The sequence below is a fragment of the Drosophila subobscura genome, chromosome U, assembly GCF_008121235.1.
Source record: "Drosophila subobscura isolate 14011-0131.10 chromosome U, UCBerk_Dsub_1.0, whole genome shotgun sequence".
NCBI classification, from domain to species: Eukaryota; Metazoa; Arthropoda; class Insecta; order Diptera; family Drosophilidae; genus Drosophila; species Drosophila subobscura.
In genome coordinates, this window is record NC_048534.1 from 15726763 (window position 1) to 15747114 (window position 20352).

Consider the following 20352-nt stretch of genomic DNA (forward strand, 5'->3'; position numbering starts at 1 on the left):
AGCAATAATATCGAAAAGGTTTCTGTTCAAATAAAAAATATATATGTACATAAGGGATATATGTTTTCCTAAGAATTTCATTATTAACTATTTTTGTTCATTTTTTTATATCTATTTTAACTTTAATTTTTGTGTAATTATTTAATTTAATTTATTAAATTGTTTGGGTTATCCAATTGGTTATATTTATGCATTTCCATTATAAATATAATGCAATTGAATATTTTTAACATACAAATTAAATTCATCTCGCAATTTCAAACGTCTAAATTCTCTTGTATTTTTCAATTAAAAGTTTTCACATAAAACAATGCACGATGAAAATATCTCTTTCATTTCTACATTCAACCGACTTCCACCGCATTCAAACATATCCCTAAAATAGCCATATTTACACGTACACTTGAGCATTCGTATAAAACCCTTGCCGCCACAACCAAAAGTTGACCAGTTGTCAGCCCAACAGAAGTCTGTGAATTATTTATTTATTTTGCAAGCTAATCCCTTAATCCAAATCAAGTCCCAGAGCCCACTCGAATGCATACACAGAACTAACTTAATGAACCATCCAAACACACACCCAAACAAAGCTGCTCAACAAAATGAAAAGTGGGGGAAAAAAGTGGATGAGAGAAAACCCAAAGGCACATCAAACAATTTCCAAAATTTAAGCGCACTTTCGGTTATTGTAATTTTAACCCTTTTTTCGGGGCCACACACAGCCCACACGCACACAGACAGAACACCCTTGTCATGGCCATTTTAATCAGCAAATGGAGAAGGCTAAATCCTGCACACGAGTATTCGTGTTCGTATTCGTATTCGTCCTCGTATGTGCTGTGTAATAGGATTCTTAGCAAACGAGCGAATGTGGGAAAATAAATGCTGAATAATAATTTGAAAATGCATGCAAAGTCCCCCAAAATGAGCAGCCATCAGTGTGGCACGAGAGTGGCAGGGCAGCAGCCAGGCAGACAGTTGTCCTTCTTATCAATGCTGACACTCGTCCTCGCACAGAGCATTCATTCTCCATCTACCCATCCCTCATGGCATTTCCTTTGTTGTCGCTCCAAAAAAAAAGAATCTAATTTGAAATAAATGAACTAAATATGCTTAACACGCGCGCTCACATCAACGCCGCCTGCCCCTCTACCCCCCTGCCGCATCTCTTGTGGTCCTTGTGGAGGAAAAGTCCTTGGCTCGTCTCGAATACCCGTCCTTTTTTTTTGTTGGTTGCGAGGGTTGTTGCTCCACTGTTTTGTCTGGTGCGCATATGAAATAACTTTTCGTTAGGTTTTCACTTATTTTCCTTCGTTTCGTTGCCTCTGCCGCTGCCTGTGCAGCCGAAACAATTGTTGCCACACACACAAACACACACATGCGAGTACATGATGTTGCATGGCAGCAATGGGGGATTACGCCCACTGTAGTCGCCATAATTTGCATGGAATTTTAATAAGGCAAACAAATATTTTTTTTTTGTTCGCCCTTTTTTTTATGCGATATTTTTTGTCGCCATTTTTTTGGGGGTTTGGGTTTGTCTTTCATCCTTAAACCATTCACAGAGCTTTTTATATGATGTGTGCCACCGTATTTATATGAACATAAAAAGGGAATACTGATGGGCCATGACGGGCTCTCTCTCTCTCTCTCTCACTCTCTCTGCTTCCCACTCCCTCTCTCAGTGTGGCTTAGCTGGAGAGGATGAAGCGCAATCAGCGCCAGAGTGGCAATCAACAAATTTGAATAAAATACGATTTGTGCGGCGCAGAGAAAGTTAAATGTTGCAGAAATTTAAAGAAAGGGTTGACAATTTTCAGAGGGATCGTGTTAAAGGTGCTTTGGAATTAAATCAATTTGTAATCAATGCCAGGAATACATTTAACATTTTTTACTCATCATTTTTAAATCAATTTCAACTTTGAAGACTGGCCAATAACCTTTAGGCAACCCCTACGACCATGACCATATCCCCACGATGACAGAAAATATTTCTGCTGTCCGAAAAACGGCTGCTGCTGTTGTTCCATAGAAAGCGCGACATTTGCGACACGACGTACATGGCCAACAGACACCGGATGATGCATCCAGACACACTCCTCCTGCATCACATAATGGGGTCTAGGGGGTGCATTTTTTCCTTGTTGTTTGGGAGCACTTGTTCGTATTTGCTGCCTTGCTGCATGGCTTTTGTATCATTTCCTGACCCTCGGCTTGGGCTTTGGCTTTTTGGGGGGGTTCATTCGGGTGCAAAAACCCAAAAAACTTGTTCTCCGTCTGGCAGAGGACATATGCAGTTCCTGTGTCCTGTGTCGGGCCATCTATGGTTGGGTCTGTCTCTGAGAGCAGTCACCTAACAACTACACAATGATGTTCCTTTTCTACATCAAAAACGCCCGATCTCCCTCCCGCCTGCGTTGCCTCCCTCAGTCAACATGTCAGGCTAATAGTTTTCATTCATGCTCATGCACTGGCACAATGACCGACCACAAGACCCGGGCCAGACGACTGGACTCTGCCCAGCCCCCAGCGCCCAGCACCCAACCACCCACTTCAGAGTCCACTCATTTGTCATTTGGTTTTTGGCTTCGGACTTTGGACTTTGGACTCACTCTTGCCATATTTCATAGATAAATTTCAGCTCTGGAGCGGGGAAGAGCTGAAATGGAATGGGAGGCATAATAACCCATATAAGTCAAGGGCTTCCTCCACTCATAATTTCATCTTTATTGACGACAAGTCTCCAGCATGGAGTGCTCGTTGTCCAGTTCCATTTCCATCTGCCACTTGTTTCGAGTGTGTTTACGATAGTTGGTACTCCACTCCACTCTCTATCTCTATCTCTAGCTTTGGGTTTTACCATTTTAAGGGGCAGTGTTAGCTCTAATGACTTAATCCGCATGTAAAACATTTCGTAATTTTACACTCCAGTGAAGCCTTTGGATGCTTTTTGAAGTTACGCGTTCTCGCTTTATCGCTTTAGTTGTGGTAAAGTGAGAGATGTGAGTGTGATGTGGTGTGAGATAAAAATGCAATAGGGTTATCGCTCGATTGTTTTCTGATTATTAACATATGCCATTATTTATTATAATTAATTTAATTTAATTTATTTCAATCAAATACGCTTTAGACAATGAATTTCTCTTTGGTAGACTTTTTATTTTTCCCGAAAATGGCCCACAAATATAAAATTGAATCACATAGCATCACGAGCAATAAACTAAAATTATATCAATAAATTTGGCATAAATTTTGCAGCTTAGTACCATGAAACCACAGTCAAAGTGTTAAGGCATGTTAATGGCTTTTAATGGCATCAAAGTGCCGCCCAAATGTCTCTCAAAAATATATAAATATTTCTATGCATCAAAAATAGTTGGTGAAAATATTTGCGCTATCTCAATTGAAAAGTGCAAAAGTGGACAACACAAAAATAACTGCAAAAAGAAAATTCAATGCAAAAACATTTTGGTCATCAATCATTCCGTAAAAGAGGCAGGAAATATTCAAGGAAAATGCAAAGGCATCCCGAACCCAACACACAATCCAATCCGTTCGCTCAGCATACATACATACATATAGGAGCAGATATATATTTTATTTATGTGTACAATACATCTAACTGCGATTGGTTTACATGAGAAATGTGTTCTAGAGATATTTTCGGTTCGCTTTCATTTCAGAGCCAATGCAGCAGCAGCTGGACAAACACGATAAGGATGCCGATGAACATGCACCAAAAAATACTTTGCAGAAAGAAGCATACACTATGTACACACGTACATACATTGATTCAATTCAGCAATTTGCATTTCGAATGCCTAGGTCTGCAGGATGAAAATTGATTTTTATCTTTTTGTCAAATGGGTAACAAGAAATAATTGCTTCGATTTGCATTCTGTAAATGAACTTTCAACTATCATTTGGAACTTCTAATTGCTTTTGGTAATATTTCTTTACGCCGTTCATCTGTTGAAGCCTTGAAATATGGTTCCCATTTGTATGCTTAAAGAGCAAATTGAATAGGGTGTCAGACATTTATGCTCAAACGGGTTGAATTTTAAGAACTTGCTTTCTGTGTGCACAAAATTATAAGTAGCACACAGGAAAGGGATGAGCTATGGAGGATATGGATATGCATTCGAATATATGGGGTAAATGGAGGATATAAAACGGCAGCGACAGCCAAAAACGAACAGGGCAGGGACACCCAAAAAAAAGGACTACTCACACGAGGACCATCTACCATCTCTGCCATCATTCTTATTATGTGGGGTTTCTGTGTTCGTGCTGCAGCTGCTGTCGCTGTCGCTCCTGGTAATGTCATGCAAAAACTCAATAAATTTTGCGCAAACGATTTATCATGAGCTTGATTACGAAAATGCAGACACAATCACAAAATATCTGCCTGTGTGTGTGTGGTGTGTGTGTGTGTGTGAGCCACACACTTAGCATAGACGCACACAGAGGCACAGTTGCATGCATAAAATAATATGGCAATATTATAATAGACATTCAACAAAAGCATCAGCCAGCAGCAACAACAGACGGAAGGTTTAGCCGTGAGGGTGTCGAATATTTAGATACCCTTGTAAAGTGCATAGATATGTACATGCTTGGAAAATAAATAGATACATGGATTTATAAATTATTTAAATATAATGCAAATGGGTAAGCTATATTTTTTAGTTTTCCTTCGTTCCTTTGATCCTTTATCCTATCTCTCCCAGAGTAGCTTAGCAGCTGACATGCCTTTATTTTCTAAACTCTACAAGCTTTGCCCACAATCATAACACCCTTCCCTGTGTCACTGTTAAAGGATATGGAATGGCCCTGACTTGCCATTTTTCACATGTCAGAGCATTGATTTGCAGTTGTTGCCACGAAATGGCAGCCGGGGGGAGCTGTACCGTTAGTAACCCACTAATGGATTGTTGCCCCATTATCCCAATCCCCAATGTTTGTGTGTGCGTAATGGCTGGCTCTTTTTGGGTGCTCTGCTTTGGCCCAAACCATTTGCTGGGTTCAAGAAAGGTTCAACAACTAAATTAACATAAATTGTGGCATGAAAATTGACAACAGCGCATTCGATTATACATAAATATGTACTCATAGATGAGGCTATGAAGTGCCATGTAAATGTATGTGGGGGGTCCTTTAAAATAAAGGACATTAACAGGTCTCGCTTTGATTTATGAATGGATTAGATGGAGCACCGGCAGTGCTGCGCCGGCCAGGATGGTATGCAAATTAATAAATTAATATTTTATAATCGAATTTTGTCCGTGATTTGCATATTTAGTTGAGGGCGCAAAGGATGCCAAGGCATTTAAACAATCGCTCAGTGTCCCTGTGTCCTGTGTGTGTGTCCTGGGTCCATGCGAGAGAGTACTCACTCGTATTAACTGCAGATTGTCAGAGCTGCCAAAGAGTCTGTCCAACGAAATTTAATTTACTGCACATGCACGAACGCCACACGACATCGATGCACTTTTGGCCAGAGCTTGACATTCCCACAGCGCCTGTCACTTTGGCACCACACGAAAACCCCCAGCCCAGCCCAACCCCCAGCCAAAGGCAAAACCACACCAAGTGGACCCGACCACCCCGAGATCCAGCCCAACAACCAAGTCGAGGAGGCTCAGTAAATTAATTAACTTTATTGTCTGAGCGAGAAATGCAAGGATGCCCTGCCCTGCCCTGCCTTGTGTGTGTCCTGTGTCGTAATTTGATTAAAGAGCTCTAACAGCAGTCCCTATACACATACATTCCTCTTCAATATACAGATGTACATACATATTTCATTATCATTTATCATTTTTCGGCAAAGTTTGAATTTAAATATATGCCATGGCTGTCATTCAAGATGAATCATTCGAATGAATAGATGATTTCTCCATTCTAATTTAATAGACATCGACCTCGGCTAATGGACTCAAAGCAGAGGCAGGCCAAGGCAGAACGTTGTCTTTGATAAATATTGACACAAAGGAGAAATTAAATTAAATTGTCTCCAGGGAAGAAGGAGGAGCTAAACAGTCTAGGGATGTTTCCAAACTTATTAGCAGTTGGACTTTTGAATTATGTAAAGAGAAACATATTTTTAATCGTGCGCACAAAAGTATGAAATAATAAATAATAAAATGTACATACAATAAATAAATTATTCAATGTAAAATTAATTAAATACAGGGGAGCACAATAAGTGTACATGTGTATTTGTTAATGAACCAACTACTCGAAAATCTGATTACGCAGCCCTCCATTGCACTGTGGCACAAAAGCGCACTTTCGCACTTAAAAAGTTTTTCGCTCTTCTTTGTTGGACTCATTTTGTATGCACATAAATTGCAGAAAGAACTGATGGAAAGGAGGAGCTTCAAAAGGAGACAGACAGCAACGAAAAGAAGACACGAAAATACAATGAAAAATAAAATAAATTAAGGACTACTCCAACTGAAAAGGTGAAGTCGATGAAAATGCATTGCAATTTTTCGCTGAGCTTTTCATGGCCCTCCCCACCTAAGATTCCCCCACTCAAATTTAAATGCGAGTATATAAAAATAGTAGAATTAGAATTAGTAGAATTAGAAATAGACCCCAATTTTTAGTTGATTTCCACACAATTTTAATGTGCACCCCGCTCCCCCTTCCCATTCATCATTCTCCTCCCACATTCCCCTCGATTTACCCTCCTTTTCCACTCACTCAGACTCTCCCTAATTTGATTTGCTTCTTGGATTTTTTTCCCTTGCTTGATTCTAACGAATTACGTTTATTCCTGCACATAGAAAAAAAGGTAAAAGAAAAACTATCGCAGAGAGTGTAAAAAGGTGCAGCAGCAGAAAATGCAGAGGGAGAAAATTGAGAAAAAATATCTCCTCGCAGCTCACTTGGTATTCGATTTGCAAACAACAAGAAAATTGTCGATACGATTTGCAGAAATGGAACAAGTACTTGTGGCAGGAGGGACTCGACTCGGCTGTGATGATGAACTGATTTATGTTTGCTTACATTTCTCCTCACTTTTCCATTGCACTTGCCATTTTATTTGCCCTCCTTCCACACTTTCCTAAAATAAGCGAAATTCGTTTTCACTTTGACAATTTTAATTTTGATGGAAAACGTGAGTTAAAGCACTGAACATCGCAACGAGGAATACTCGTAAAAATAGTTGAATAAATTCTTACAATATTTTAATATTAGTTCTTGGAGTAGGGAAAAACACAGAGAAATAATTCCCAAAAAAGCGGGATAAGCGGGGTCTTTCCAGGAAGTTGAAACGGAAAAACCTTATCTCTAGGGACACAAAATGTACTCAAAATATAGTAAATTTCCCCTCACATTTAAATTCTCTCATTTTCTGAATCATCAGAAGTGAAGAAATACAAAACTATAGAACAATAAATACGCTGAAATGTTCCCCTGAAATCTCGGATATTTTATATGCAACAAGACCATTACCCCAGAGAATTTGCAGTCCGATAAGAGCCAACTATGGACCACACATGGGATAAGTACTCATATATATGTTCCTTTTATAACGCGCACTGAAATCAGTTCAACTTCTGTTACAGTTCAGTAAACAATTCGATAAATAATATCTGAGAAATTATTAAAATGAAGCAATTTATAACATTTGCAATGGCTCTGCTCATGGCGTTGTTTTTAGTCGGTGCGGTAATTGAAGAAGACTGGTAAATAAAAAATTCTTATATGGCCTTCGATCAAGTGAACAATTTTGGTACCCCACAGCCCCACACCCAGGATAGGTTCAAAATTCTGGAAGTGCGACATTTCAAAATTAACAGAATACGGAAATCAACAAACAATGGAGCAATGAATTGTTTCAAATTATTTTAGTGCATGCCACAAAAAGTGGCTCCTAATACTTATTTATTGCCAAAAATGAAGTAAAATAAAATATTAAACAAATCGAAAATCATCTACATATGTGATCTCTGTGTTCTTTAGTTTCCAAGCCTAAGTAAGAGTATTTATTACACCGTCTGTTGCAAGAGAGTTCTTAGAGCACACGCGCAAGCCATAATAAATAAGATGCACAAGTTCCAAGCGAATTCCAGGTTCAAAGAACCTGTTTAAGCGCATTTATCGTTGGGTGTTTGCTGTATCTAGACACTAAATTCATAGTTCCATGAAAAGCTTGTCAATCAAAAGCGATTAGCAAACGGGTTCTACACTTCCAAAGAAGAGAAGCATTGCCCACACTGCAACGCGTTAATTGAATTCGATACTTAAAAACGAATCTCACTGTCTCTCTGAGATTACACTCGTGTATTGGGAATTTCCTAGAAAGACTAGGGCAAATCCACACGTAAAAACAATAATGCGGTTTTCCCTGATAACAGAACGATCGTGGAGAAGGCAGCGTATAAAAGCCAATGGATGGGACTGGTCCAGACATCAGTTCAGTTCAAGCTTCTGTTGCAGTATCTTTCAAGATGAAATTCCTATCTCTTGCCTTTGTGTTCGGCCTCTTGGCTCTGGCTAATGGTAATTCGATATAATCAAATGTTCAATTAAATTAAATTAAATTAATTTAAATTTTCTTCTCATTTTAGCTACCCCTCTAAATCCGGGAAACGTCATTATTAATGGCGATTGCCGCGTTTGCAATGTTCGTGGCGGAAAGTGAGGCTGGAATATAATCGTATACACACAATTTCTTATCGACTTTTTGCTCTGACGGTTACACAATAAAATTCCCACACTAATCTCAATGGAAAGTGAATGAAACATATTTCTATTTAATCTCTGACCTGATTTCTATGGCGATTGAACGTGCTGTGCTGCCTGTGTCCCGTGGCATGTGGCATTAACATTTTCGTTTACTCTTGTGAGGCTTTCGTTTCATTGATTTGTTGTAAAATTGTTGCATAATTTCATTAATTTTCTGCTGCCGCACTGTTGGGTGCTTTATTGTCTGGATTAAGGAACATAATGTACACTTAATATGCACATAACAGTTATGTTAATGCCTCTGCCAGAGCCCCCAATAACCACACACACACACACACCACACCATCTGCAATCCCCTTGGTAGAGGTATGTAGATACATAGGTGTTGCTGTCATTGATTGCGCTTTTCTTTTTGCCGCTGTTGGCATTTGCTTTGATTTATTAGCATTTTTGCCCCGCGCCGAGCCCCGAACCGAGTCCTGAAAATGTGTCGCATATTTTTCAAGTGTTCCTCCCTCAATGCTGGCGCCTCTTTAAAAATGCATAATAATTAATGCGTTATTTTAATATGCACACATTGTACATACATATGTACATATATTGCTGGTAGGATATTATAATTTCATCAGTTCACTCTGATAATTTGAGCAGCGAAATGAAGCTTATTTAAGTGCTCATAAATCCCAATTTGCTGTGTGGGGAATAATGAATCATGAAATCGATTGCCACTACCCGTAAATAAGGATATCCACAGCCATATCCATAAAGGTGTGAGAGTTGTGGCCGGCTTCAACTCAATGTTGATTGGATGAAGAAATATGGCATTGATTTCTGAATAAGGGGCATCGGTAGTCTCTTTTCTTTAGTTGAGCGCACCGGCGAACAGCGAGAGAATCGCGTTGGCGTGCTGTTGTTGCTGCTGAGAGAGCAATATATAAAACCGCTGAGAGAGCGTTGCAATGAAGCACTCGAGAGAGCATGTGCATGGCTTGCGCTTTGTAGCGCTGCCCGTGAAATGAGCTTGCGGGTTCCGTTAGTCGACACGTTCGATCACGTTCGGTGTCCGGCATTGTTGTTGTTGCTGAGAGAGTAATGTAGCGAAGCAATTGGGAGGGCATGAGCATTGCTTGCGCTTTGTAGCGCTGCCCGTGAAATGAGCTTGCGGGTTCCGTTCGTCGACACGATCGATCACGCTTGGCGTCGGGCATTGTTGTTGTTGCTGAGAGAGTAATGTAGCGAAGCAATTGGGAGGGCATGTGCATTGCTTGCGCTTTGTGGCGATGCCCGTGAAAAGAGCTTGCGGGTTCCGTTAGTCGACACGATCGATCACGCTTGGCGTCGGGCATTGTTGTTGTTGCTGAGAGAGTAATGTAGCGAAGCAATTGGGAGGGCATGTGCATTGCTTGCGCTTTGTAGCGATGCCCTTTACTGAGAGAGTAAAGAAACGAAGCAAACGGAAGAGCATGTGCATTGCCAAGCAAAGATTGCAGTTACACTGAAGATTAAGCGATAACACACTGCGCGCAATGCATAAAACAAACAAAAAATCGAATGAGTCGATGCCGGCTGACAGCTGAGTTCTCTTCGTGTTCCTATACCGCTCTCTGGCATGCCTTAGCATTGATACATATTTACATACTTATCTATAGACATTTAACTTCAAATCGATCGTCTTCTAAGATTTCTGTTCATCAACGCTTACCTGCAATAAAAGAGATAAAATGTCTACATTAAAAATTTGCTGAATAAAAAAAAAAAAATATAAAAATATTTAAACGCATTTAAAATCTTTTGAAAATCAAAAACATTTAAGAAATGCTCTTTGGCACCTTTTCAAGCATTCATTTAAATCATCTCACTGCACTCGCTCTAAATTTCGGGATTTTTCTTGCCAAATTGCGAATGTAGATTTATGTCCCTGCAGCGCAAATCATCAAAATGCATTTTGCAGGCACACAAAAAATTCCTTTTCACTTTTGAACCACAAACACTGAGGCACAAAGGCAAGGGGGTGCCATCATCATCATCATCAGAGCAGTGGCAGCAGCAGCAGCAGCACCCAAACGAGCGGCAGCAACCAACAAAAAATAGCAGAAGAAAGAACACGAGTGAGGGTAGAAATACTCGTAATTTCAATACCAAAAGCAGCCCAATGCGCATAATTTAGCTGCAAATGAGTGAAGGGAACGAGAGTGAATGGCAAATCCAGGAGAGGAGGCATTGACTGCATTTCAGAGTTTGGCAAAATGGCAGCAGAGCCTCAGCCTCAGCCTCAGCCTCACAGCAGGCTGACAGCCACCGCCACAGCCACAGCAAGGAGTCTGAATCTTGGCCATTTCGACGCCACTTCATGTCGTGAAGCGGTTTTATCTCGACCGATTCTTGGCATCATTTGTGGGTATTTCTTCTTCACTCTCCCACACTCTCTGCCACTCTCTGGCTTTATGACCCGATAATGACGTTAATAATGAGCTCGAGGATGTGTTGCATACTTTTTGGCAGCTTCAGTGATGCTGATGAGAAATCGTTGCAAAGTGCGGCCACCTCAGCCGAAAATAGGAAAACCCTTTGAAGTTTTTGGTTCCCTAACTTCGAGCTCCCTACTTTTCGCCTTGGAACGTTCTGTGCACTTCCGTTTCTGTCATGCAGCACAAAAAAAAAGTGCACAGAAAATAACGAACAAGTGAGCGCCATAAAGCATGCAATAAACATTTTATTGTAACAACTCGTTAAACGTGGAGGGGAAAAAATAAAGAAAAACAGTAGAAAAGACACGGACAAACCAGTAAAGAAAAGGCCAACAAACTCCTTCGAACAACCTTTTTTTTGCCTCAACTGTTTAGCATAAAATTTACTGCACCAAGAAACATTTGGCGCTTACGTAGGGTCCAGTCCAAGTCCCGTCTTTTGGCCTGCCCGTAAATCCTACTAATCAAATTTATTACCCATACACACAGGGAGGAACACAGCCACTGGCAGACTAACCGCAAGGGCGGTCTCTCCCTATGGCCTTCCTTTCTGCAACCCCCTTCGAACTGCTTGTGGTTCCCGGGCTGGTTCTCAGTGTCCTGGACACTGGACACTGGACTGGCAATTTCAAATGCCTTGGCAATATGCATATTAAATTTAATTAGTGCGACGGGTAAACATAAATTCAGCCACACGAAAAGGCTTCTCGAAGCCTGTTTGAAGCTATTTTCTAAAGAAATGGAAAATAAAATAAACGCTGGTAAAGAAATGGGATAAATATTTCAAATTCAAAAGGAAATTTGCGGTTTAGCTTTGAGAAACTTTGAGAGGAGAATCGTTTGACATTCTACAATTGTATTGGCAAAGTTTTAGAAGTATTTGCCATTTGATGCCTCTACAAATAAAACAATTATAGCACTCAAAAATGTATATTTACACAATAATAAACACAGCTAATTCCATTACCACATACCCCAATGTAAATGATAATGTTAAACCCATTTTAGAGTGTTTACCTCTAATGTGAGGGAGCCCCATTCCAAACACACTTTAAATACAAATCCCTAAATAATTCACATGGCACCAAGGCAGCAGCAGGTCCTTTTGGTAGATGGCAAAATGCAAGCAAAAATAAATGGCTAGCCTCCCCCAAAAAAAAACAAAAACCCAAAACGATGATGGCGTTTTCTGGCTAATTTTGATTATTTTACTGCGGGGCACTTTGGTTAGAGTGGGTTGGGGGCATTCCAGCCACGTTAATTACCTCACAGACGACACTCGGTCTGGCCCAGAGCCAGAAGAGATGCACAGCACACGCCCATAAACAATTTGTTGTGTGTGCACTCAATTTAAATGGATACTGGGAGCAGCCTCAGCCTCAGTCCCAGTCCCAGTCCTAGTCCTGGGAGATACCCTGATAGAATTTGGGCTCATTTTATGCTCTTGCCAGAGAGAGAGAGCTCCAGCCACCATGAATGTGACATTAATGAGCTCTTAGCTTATCCCAAAGGCTGATGCTGCTGCTGCTGCTGCTGCCGACGGAAACTTTATGGCTATAATTTGTCCTTGAATTCGTATTGGGACATACACACCGGAGAGGAGTTTGCGAAAGACAGAGTATGCTCATAATTAAATTGTTATTTGGATCCCCAACCAGCCGCGTGCTGGCTGCTCATTTGAAGGTTATAAAAGGTCGCCCCAGCAGTGGATGTGGATTCGAGTGGTAACCCGAGAAAGGGATTAAAAAATTACTTTATCCGTTAAGGAAATCCCTCGTTTTAGATGTGGTTTGCTATGTGTGGCCGTGGCAACCCCTTTTGCCCTTCAATGGACAACAGAAGACCCCACGCCCCACCGTCCCTCTGTCAGTTTCTGTGTGTTGGTAAGTAAAAGTTTTTGATTTTCCAACAAAAGTTAAGCATAATCCCGTAGCAGGTAAGTCATCTGTTCAAAAGTTGGCCATAACTTGGCGTTAATTTCATTAACATCATTTGGCCAGAGAGACTTTTTTATGGCAGGGCTGGGGCAGGGCTGGAAGGGAAGGGAAGGGAAGTCTTTCATTATCCCACAATGAAGTGTGGATTTAATTTGATTGCTCATTGTTTGGTGGCACGTAGGAACGGGGGGAGCACCCCACCCTGCCCCCTCAGTGGTCTCGTGGCACAAAGCGCAGAAAATGGTCAGTGCGCTGGCTCTGTGAAGCTTATTGCCCCCAGAGACCAGAGACCCCTAATCAGATTAAGAACTTATTTCAATATGCTTTAAGGCTAATGCAGATAATGCTAAGGATAAAGGTCATTAAACAGCCAGACAACTGAAACATAGAGGAAAGCCAGGTGTCAAAAGTGCCAAGCGATAGATGCAAGGACAATTGCCATAATCAGAACCAAATGACTTAATGAATACAGGAATCAATGCAATGCAGTGCACTGCAATGCCTTAAATCAAATTAAAGTCTTTATCACACCTCACACACGAGGCAGGGAGCAGTGTGGCTGCACGCTCCCAGCTCCCGCTCCAATGCCAGATTGAGATTTATATGCCGTATGGCATGTGTGTGCGTGCATCTCATAAATCTCAGCCCCAGCCCCCCAAAAATGAAAGCCCCCAAACACACTTACAAGCTCGTTTGACAGGGACTCCGGAGACGGGGTGTGGGGACACCTCAATCTATGCCATGATGACGCCGGGATGCACAATTTACATGCCACATTTCGGGTGGCATAATGAAGTTGCATGAATGCTGTGCTGCTGCTGCTGCTGGTGCTTGTGCGTGGCGTGTAATCAACACAAAACCGAGACACGAATGAATTTTATCTAAATCAATTCAATGAATGGCCCCCCACAACCGAAATGCAGATACTGGCAGACACATCAGAGGCGCAACGAAGGTTGCATGCATCCCGCATGCTGCCGAATGCTGCAGCTAAAAATACAGTGCAACACTCTCTCCACTCGCTGAGGAGGGGCAAAGGCAACACACACACACAATAGCCTCCAAGGGATGGCGAGGCGAGGCAGCTAGCTGAGGGCTGTGATGGCGATAAGAGAAACAGAAACTCAAATTAAATTAAAATCTTTCAGTTTCAATTACGAGTTTTTGTGTGCTGTCTGACTGGCACTGGCCCTGGCGCTGGCGCACTGTGGCGCACTCCAATTTCAAACATACAAAACACAAATTGCATTCAAAATGCATTAAAAGCAATTTGCACGATAAAATTTGCATAAAACTCCGTTTGCCAAAAGCCAAAGGGGAAGGGGTGGTGGCGGCGGCCATCCCATCGCCAAAGAGATTGTGGAAATTGGTGGGATGGCAACGAAACAAAATTATATTCCCATCAATTATAATGGCAATGACAAAAACCAAATGCAACCCAAGGTAAAGTTGAAGTCGAAGTTGAAGTTGAAAGAACTTTTGCAAACGGAGAATAAGGGATGGATGCATGGGATGCATGGGATTCATGGGTGTTTATGTTAGCGTTGCAGAACAAATTGCAGTGCACAAAGGAAAAAATAAACACCACAACGAGGCATGCAACATGCAACAAAGCGAGGGAGAGAGGGAGAGAGAGGGAGAGAGAGGGAGAGCACGTGTGCGTTCGCTGCCGCCCGGCTGGCGGTGGGTGTAGATCATCTGCTTACAAATATACAAACAAATATAGATACAATGTTGCATATGCATTTTGAGGGAGGGGAACCGAAGCCAGAGACCAGAGACCAGAGGATTCGGCATGCTTCGTTAGAGATGTGCGCGTGACGACCGCACGTTATTCTCTTTATGATTTATTTAAAGTCCCAAGGCACAGCCTCAGTCACAAGCGAAAAGTGCAAAAATAATCATTTTCAACAAGGAGGCGAAAAAAAAAATATTTTTATAAGTTTTTAGATTTTTTTATAAATTTACATATATTTATTATATATATTTTTTTTTTAATTTTTTGTGACTACTGATTTAGTTTAAAAAACTGTTTCCTTTTTTTAGTCTTTTTTATCGTTGTTTACTTTTTTATAATGCATTCTAATTTTTAAAATTAAGTTCAATTATTATTTTTATTTTGTTTATAAACATATTTATTTTATTTTTAATCGTTTAACATATTTATTTTCTTGACATATTTTTTTTTTAGTTTTTTTTTTGTTCTTAGAAAGCAATTTATGGGTGATCCCATTATTGTCTCCCCTTTTTTGTAGGCTGAAAACCTCTCTCGAATCTCCACACCCGAATGCCTCTTCCATTTCCACAGCTCAAACATCGTTGGACATTTCACCATCTCTAATCAATGAAAGCAAGCAGCCCTTGGAGTGTGACTGTCTATGCAAATTGTTGCTGTTGCTGTTGCTGACGCTGTTGGTGGTGCAACACGGACACGCTTCAAAGGTGCAACCGATTGCTGCCGCTGCTGCACTCAAGGTGGCGGCGGCGGCATTGGCATTGGCGTCAGAAGGACGCATATGGCAGGCACTGAATCCTCACCCCGAGAATACCAACCAAACAGAATTGAGGGAAGAGCAGACTAGCAGACTAGCAGACAGAAGAGAAAGGCAGACAGACCGACAGGGAGATTGGCAGGGCAGACAGATTGCAGTTGCAAGCAGCCGGCGCCTGCTCCTGCCCCGTACCACTGCTACTTCCACTCCATTCGTCTCTCCCGTTTCCACCAAGTGACAACGACATTGTCGAAGGTGTTGGAATATCCAGCAATGGAAGGCTTTTGTCTCTCCAACGATGGGACTGGGCTGCTGCTCTCCCAACCCCCTTTGCCCTTCATAGAGCATTGAATTATTGCTTGCTGCATGCTACAAATCAGCCATAAAGTTGCCACACCACACAGCCCCGCTGGTGGGCCAAACGGTTGCACTGCAGCAGCAGCACAACACAACACAGCAGAAGCGATAGATATATGGCTTGGATAAATATTGTTCTTCTTGTTCAACGGAACTCCGATTGGTCTTTAAATTAAATTTGCAATCTTGTTTATAAGTTGCACAGTTCGAAGGGGATGGAAACCCCAACGCATTGGAGAATGTAATTCGGAAATAGATAACTTTCGGGCAAGTGCTTACTCTTGGAATTTGCATTTGATTTTCGACAGTAATTTACTTTGCATAGAATTTGGAACTGGATCAACTATCGATTGGGTGACGTTATACTGGGGAACTGCTTCAAATTATACAAATAAATCGAGTGAGCTGGAGAAACAATTGCCAGCCAAGAAAAGCCTAATTTAATCCGTGTTTTTCTTTGCCTTGTCCAACATTTACACAGTTCTTCAATCTACAGAACAGAACGAAGTCTTCTTTCTGTCGACGTGTAGATCCCACGCGATGAATGCCCAAAAAAAAAAGAAATCCAAGCCAAGGACTGGCTTTTCTCTTATCCGGCCACTGCCCTCGGTTCTAGTCTTGAATGTTTTTATTTCTTTTTTTTTTAGAGGAGGATAAAATCCATGTACACGAAAAAAGGAAGAAGGAAACTTTTTTTTGCTGGTGCTGTTGCTACTGCTCCTTCGGAACTTGTTTCGCCATTGTGCAAACTTATTTTCCTTTTATCCCTCCTCCGTCGCCATTTGCCGAGATTGGTTGAGAGTATAATCTGCTAATTGGAGCGGAAAATTAGCAAGTTTTATTGATTCGCCTGCAAGAGATTTATTGTACCAACAATACACTATATACTGGCAATATTCGCAGGAGCACTTGCTCCCAGCGCTTTGAACCAATAACAAGTTTAGGCAGGCAAACAGAACAGTGCAAATTCAGTAGAAAAAGTTCAGCTTTAAATCTCTCTAGATATTTCTATAGATGTTTATGTGCAGCATATATTTTTTGTCGCTCTTTCATTATTTTAAAAGCGGATTACAAAACATCTCTCTCGAACGGAACACGGAGCAAAAATGCCTTCCAGCGGTACTACATTTTTAGCCAAAAAAAAATATAACTAAAAGGGAAAAAAATAGCAGTTGGTGAGGGAGGTTTTCCCTTAGCTAAATCGGTCATGATACGAGTGTATATATGTATATGTATATATCCAGTAGCGAAAACAAAAATGCAACTCAGCGCAAAACAAAATGAAACGAAGGACGTGGGAGGAGAGGCAGCAGGCAGCAGGCAGGAGTGCTCGTACTCGTTCCCGTATTATGTATTTCATTTTGGCATTTGCCGCAAACACTCCAAATGCATTTGCCATTCCCCCTAGATACATTCTGCCCCCTCCCCGCACAGTGTTGGTTTGTATCTTTTTATTGAAACCCTGAATGAGTGGAGGGGACGAGGGTGGGTTGCGCGGTAGTGATGGCTTTCTGGGAGGCGAAACTCCTGCCGGAAGCGTGGATTTTTAATGCATGCTGCCTCTTGCCTCCTGCCTCTTGCCTCCGCACTTGTGCGAAACATGGAGTTTCCTTTTGGCTCTGATGCGAATGTAGACACATGTTTCTATTTCTTTTCCTTCAGCTGCGTTCCCGCCTGCCCCCGCGGGCCAGTTGTGGGTGTGGTATCCACGGGGCGTGTTCCACATATCAGAACGTCACACGCTGGTTTTTTCTTCCATTCCTCCTGCTTTTCAATGCTCCTTTTTTGTGTTGCTTTCTGCTAGTTTGTTTGTTGTGCTCATGTAAACGACTCCACTGTACAGCAATCTTTTTCGCTTTGTTCTTTTACTTGTTTTTTTTTCCTTTCTTAATTTGTAGATATGTTCACTCGCTTGCGGGCAATGCAACTTAACTTCTCCTAGATGTTGATAGAACGATCCTAAGTGGCAGGAAAACGAGTCGGTTTAATGATTTGCTGTGAATGGTCATTCTTGGGGATGTTTCTAAATTCAATCTCAGCTTCAATGGAAGCATATTCTTTGTTTTATCAATACTTATTTATTTTTTTAATAAAATAAAATAATATTTCGTAATTATTATTTTCTTTTTCTCAATATTTCATTGTAATTTTGTTTTTTATTTGCATTATTATTTTTTTTTTTTTAATTAATGTTTATTATTATTATTATTTGACTATTGATAGTCCCCCATGTTCATTTAATAAGTCTTATTTTTCTTTAGTTTTATTTATATTATTATTTCCTTACTTTTCTTATTATTTATTTCTTTATACATAATACAAAATAGTTAGTAGCTCTTTGTAGATCTCAAGGAACTTACTTTCCCTAAGTTAATGTGGCCCTTAATTAGCTTTCCATGCATTCCCTGCCTCTGAATCTTTCATTTTCACGCCTAATTGGACACTTGACTTGTGCCCCAAAAAGTCAAAGCCCCAGCACACAAAAGCGAAGAAAGTTTTCCGTAATTGCTGCAACTACAAGAATCTTGAAATCAGGTGGGAATCCCTGTGGCACATGCCCCTGCCATCCTTTGACACTTTTACTTTTTCGATTTTCCTTTTTCGAGCAGAGCTTTTGGCTCTGTTGGAAAAGTAAATCTCGAGACGCGGAGTTGTGCAATGCGAGAACTTAATCCCAGTGTCGAAGGAATTCCGTGACAAATAGTTTGCGCTGTCGGCGGAACGTAGATACATATGTATGTATCTATGTATCTACATACGCGTTTGTAGCTCTGTACGCTTCGGAGTGGCTTAGAGCCCGGAGGCAAAGCCTGTATCACGTAGCAAAACGCGATTTTGTCACTTGCAACTGCAACTTACTTTCGACACGTTCACGTCGAATGCATTTGCAACATGTGCACCCGGCTGGCCTCCCCCTTTTAAGTATCCAGCACTGGGCAGGGGCCCAGACAGACAGGCAGACATTTGCATTTGCATTTGGTCTCGCCCTCTTTTAGAAGAGAGAGCTCCAAAGAGATACAAATGTATCTAGGCGGCAGCGAGTGTGTGTAGTGCCTGTGTGTGGCATGCAACGCCCCTGAAAAACACTCTTCTGTGTGGCGCCTCTCTCCCGGCAGCGCCAGAGGATGGATTGTACATACGTTGTGTTTACACTCAAATATTTCTCGTTTTATAGCAACGCGGTTACCATGCCCCACACCCCTGCCTCGTACCCTCGTCAAGATTGCCCGACACTCATCGTTAAAGTTTTTTTTAGTGCAGAGTAATTAGTATTTTCCATGGCGTTTTCTCGTTTTTACTCGGGTTTTGTTGTCGGACAGTGTTTGAAATAGTTTGGAAAATCCTTTGCGGCTAACACTAATTTGATGGTTTGGCTTGTTTAATTTTTGTATATTTCCCCCTTTGATATCCAGGAGATAAATCCCACATAATGTGAAAATAATTGCTGTGGGAAAAACAGGAAGGGATAGCAAAGGGGTAAGGGTAAGGGTTTCCAGCGGATTGAATTACGAAATGAATTACTTTGGTTTCTGTTTCAAAACGAATTAAACCGTGGTTTTATCTCTACGGCAAACGCCAAAAGTATTTCATTTCGATTGTGAAAATATAAATCATAGAACTGAGGGCCATCTCTTGATGCTAGAATAATTATAATAATTATAATAAGTGCTCTTAAGAAGTGGAATTCCTTGCTGAGTTTTTAGCTGTTCCCATAAACTCAGCAACTGTTCTAAAAATATAATAAGGTTCTTTCCAAAATGTACATTCACTCCTATCAATTCAGTACTCAAACCTACATACGATATCTCCATAAAACACTTGCCACTTGCCTTTCTGTTGGTGGCAGTTGGGCTTACATTTCCACAACTTTATCGCTGGCTTCAGTCACAGAAATACCAAAGTCGTCGTCGATGGTTACTGTGGATACAATTGAATTCAATTACTTAAGGAAACTGTGTCGAATTTTGCACAGACAACAGAAAGAGAGAGGGAGAAGCAAAGACAAATATAGAAATAATTTTCTCAATTGAAATTGTTCGATGCTGCAGTGGCAGCAGCAGCAGCAGCAGCTGTGGAAAGAAAAAGGGTCCGGGGGGCACTTTGATAATCGTCAAATGTGTTGAAGCTGAAACTGAAGCTGCTCCAAGCAACTGTTACAACAGTGGCAGCTGTTGCACGTGCAACACCCCACCACATCCCTCCACTCCTCTTCCCTATGAACAATTGGTATTCGCATCTTTCAGACAATTCATTCGCCAGTTGCCTGCGAGAACAAATGCTCTTAAGCAAACTGTCAAATGCATTTGGAAATTTTCGCTTCATTCCACTTGACTTTCTGTGTATCTTCCGCTGCAGCAGCCGCAGCAGCACCCCGCACCCCCGCTCCCTCCTATAATA

General features: G+C 41.2%; 2 protein-coding genes and 1 long non-coding RNA gene across 8 annotated transcripts in view; 1 reads left to right on the forward strand and 2 right to left on the reverse strand.

The window, feature by feature from the left end:
- LOC117902203 (semaphorin-1A) overlaps window positions 1–20352 on the reverse strand; it is a 113113-nt gene that overhangs the window by 75355 nt on the left and 17406 nt on the right. The gene's annotated exons all lie outside the window — the stretch shown is intronic.
- LOC117902208 (bomanin-3) lies at window positions 8388–8759 on the forward strand. Its single transcript, XM_034813428.1, has 2 exons — window positions 8388–8514; window positions 8583–8759. Exons 1-2 carry the CDS (start codon window positions 8403–8405, stop codon window positions 8654–8656), a joined length of 186 nt encoding a protein of 61 aa, XP_034669319.1. The 5' UTR covers window positions 8388–8402; the 3' UTR covers window positions 8657–8759.
- LOC117902209 lies at window positions 12689–16177 on the reverse strand. Its single transcript, XR_004649383.1, has 3 exons — window positions 15923–16177; window positions 13671–13684; window positions 12689–12701 (listed from the first exon to the last, which is right to left on the reverse strand). It is a non-coding gene; the product is annotated as an uncharacterized LOC117902209 (long non-coding RNA).

Excerpts from the sequence above, each read along its gene's own strand:
- LOC117902208 (XM_034813428.1), top strand. The coding sequence starts at position 8,403 with ATGGATGGGACTGGTCCAGACATCAGTTCAGTTCAAGCTTCTGTTGCA. Across the intron at positions 8,515-8,582 it reads CCTCTTGGCTCTGGCTAATG|CTACCCCTCTAAATCCGGGA; the intron begins GTAATTCGATAT and ends TTCTCATTTTAG.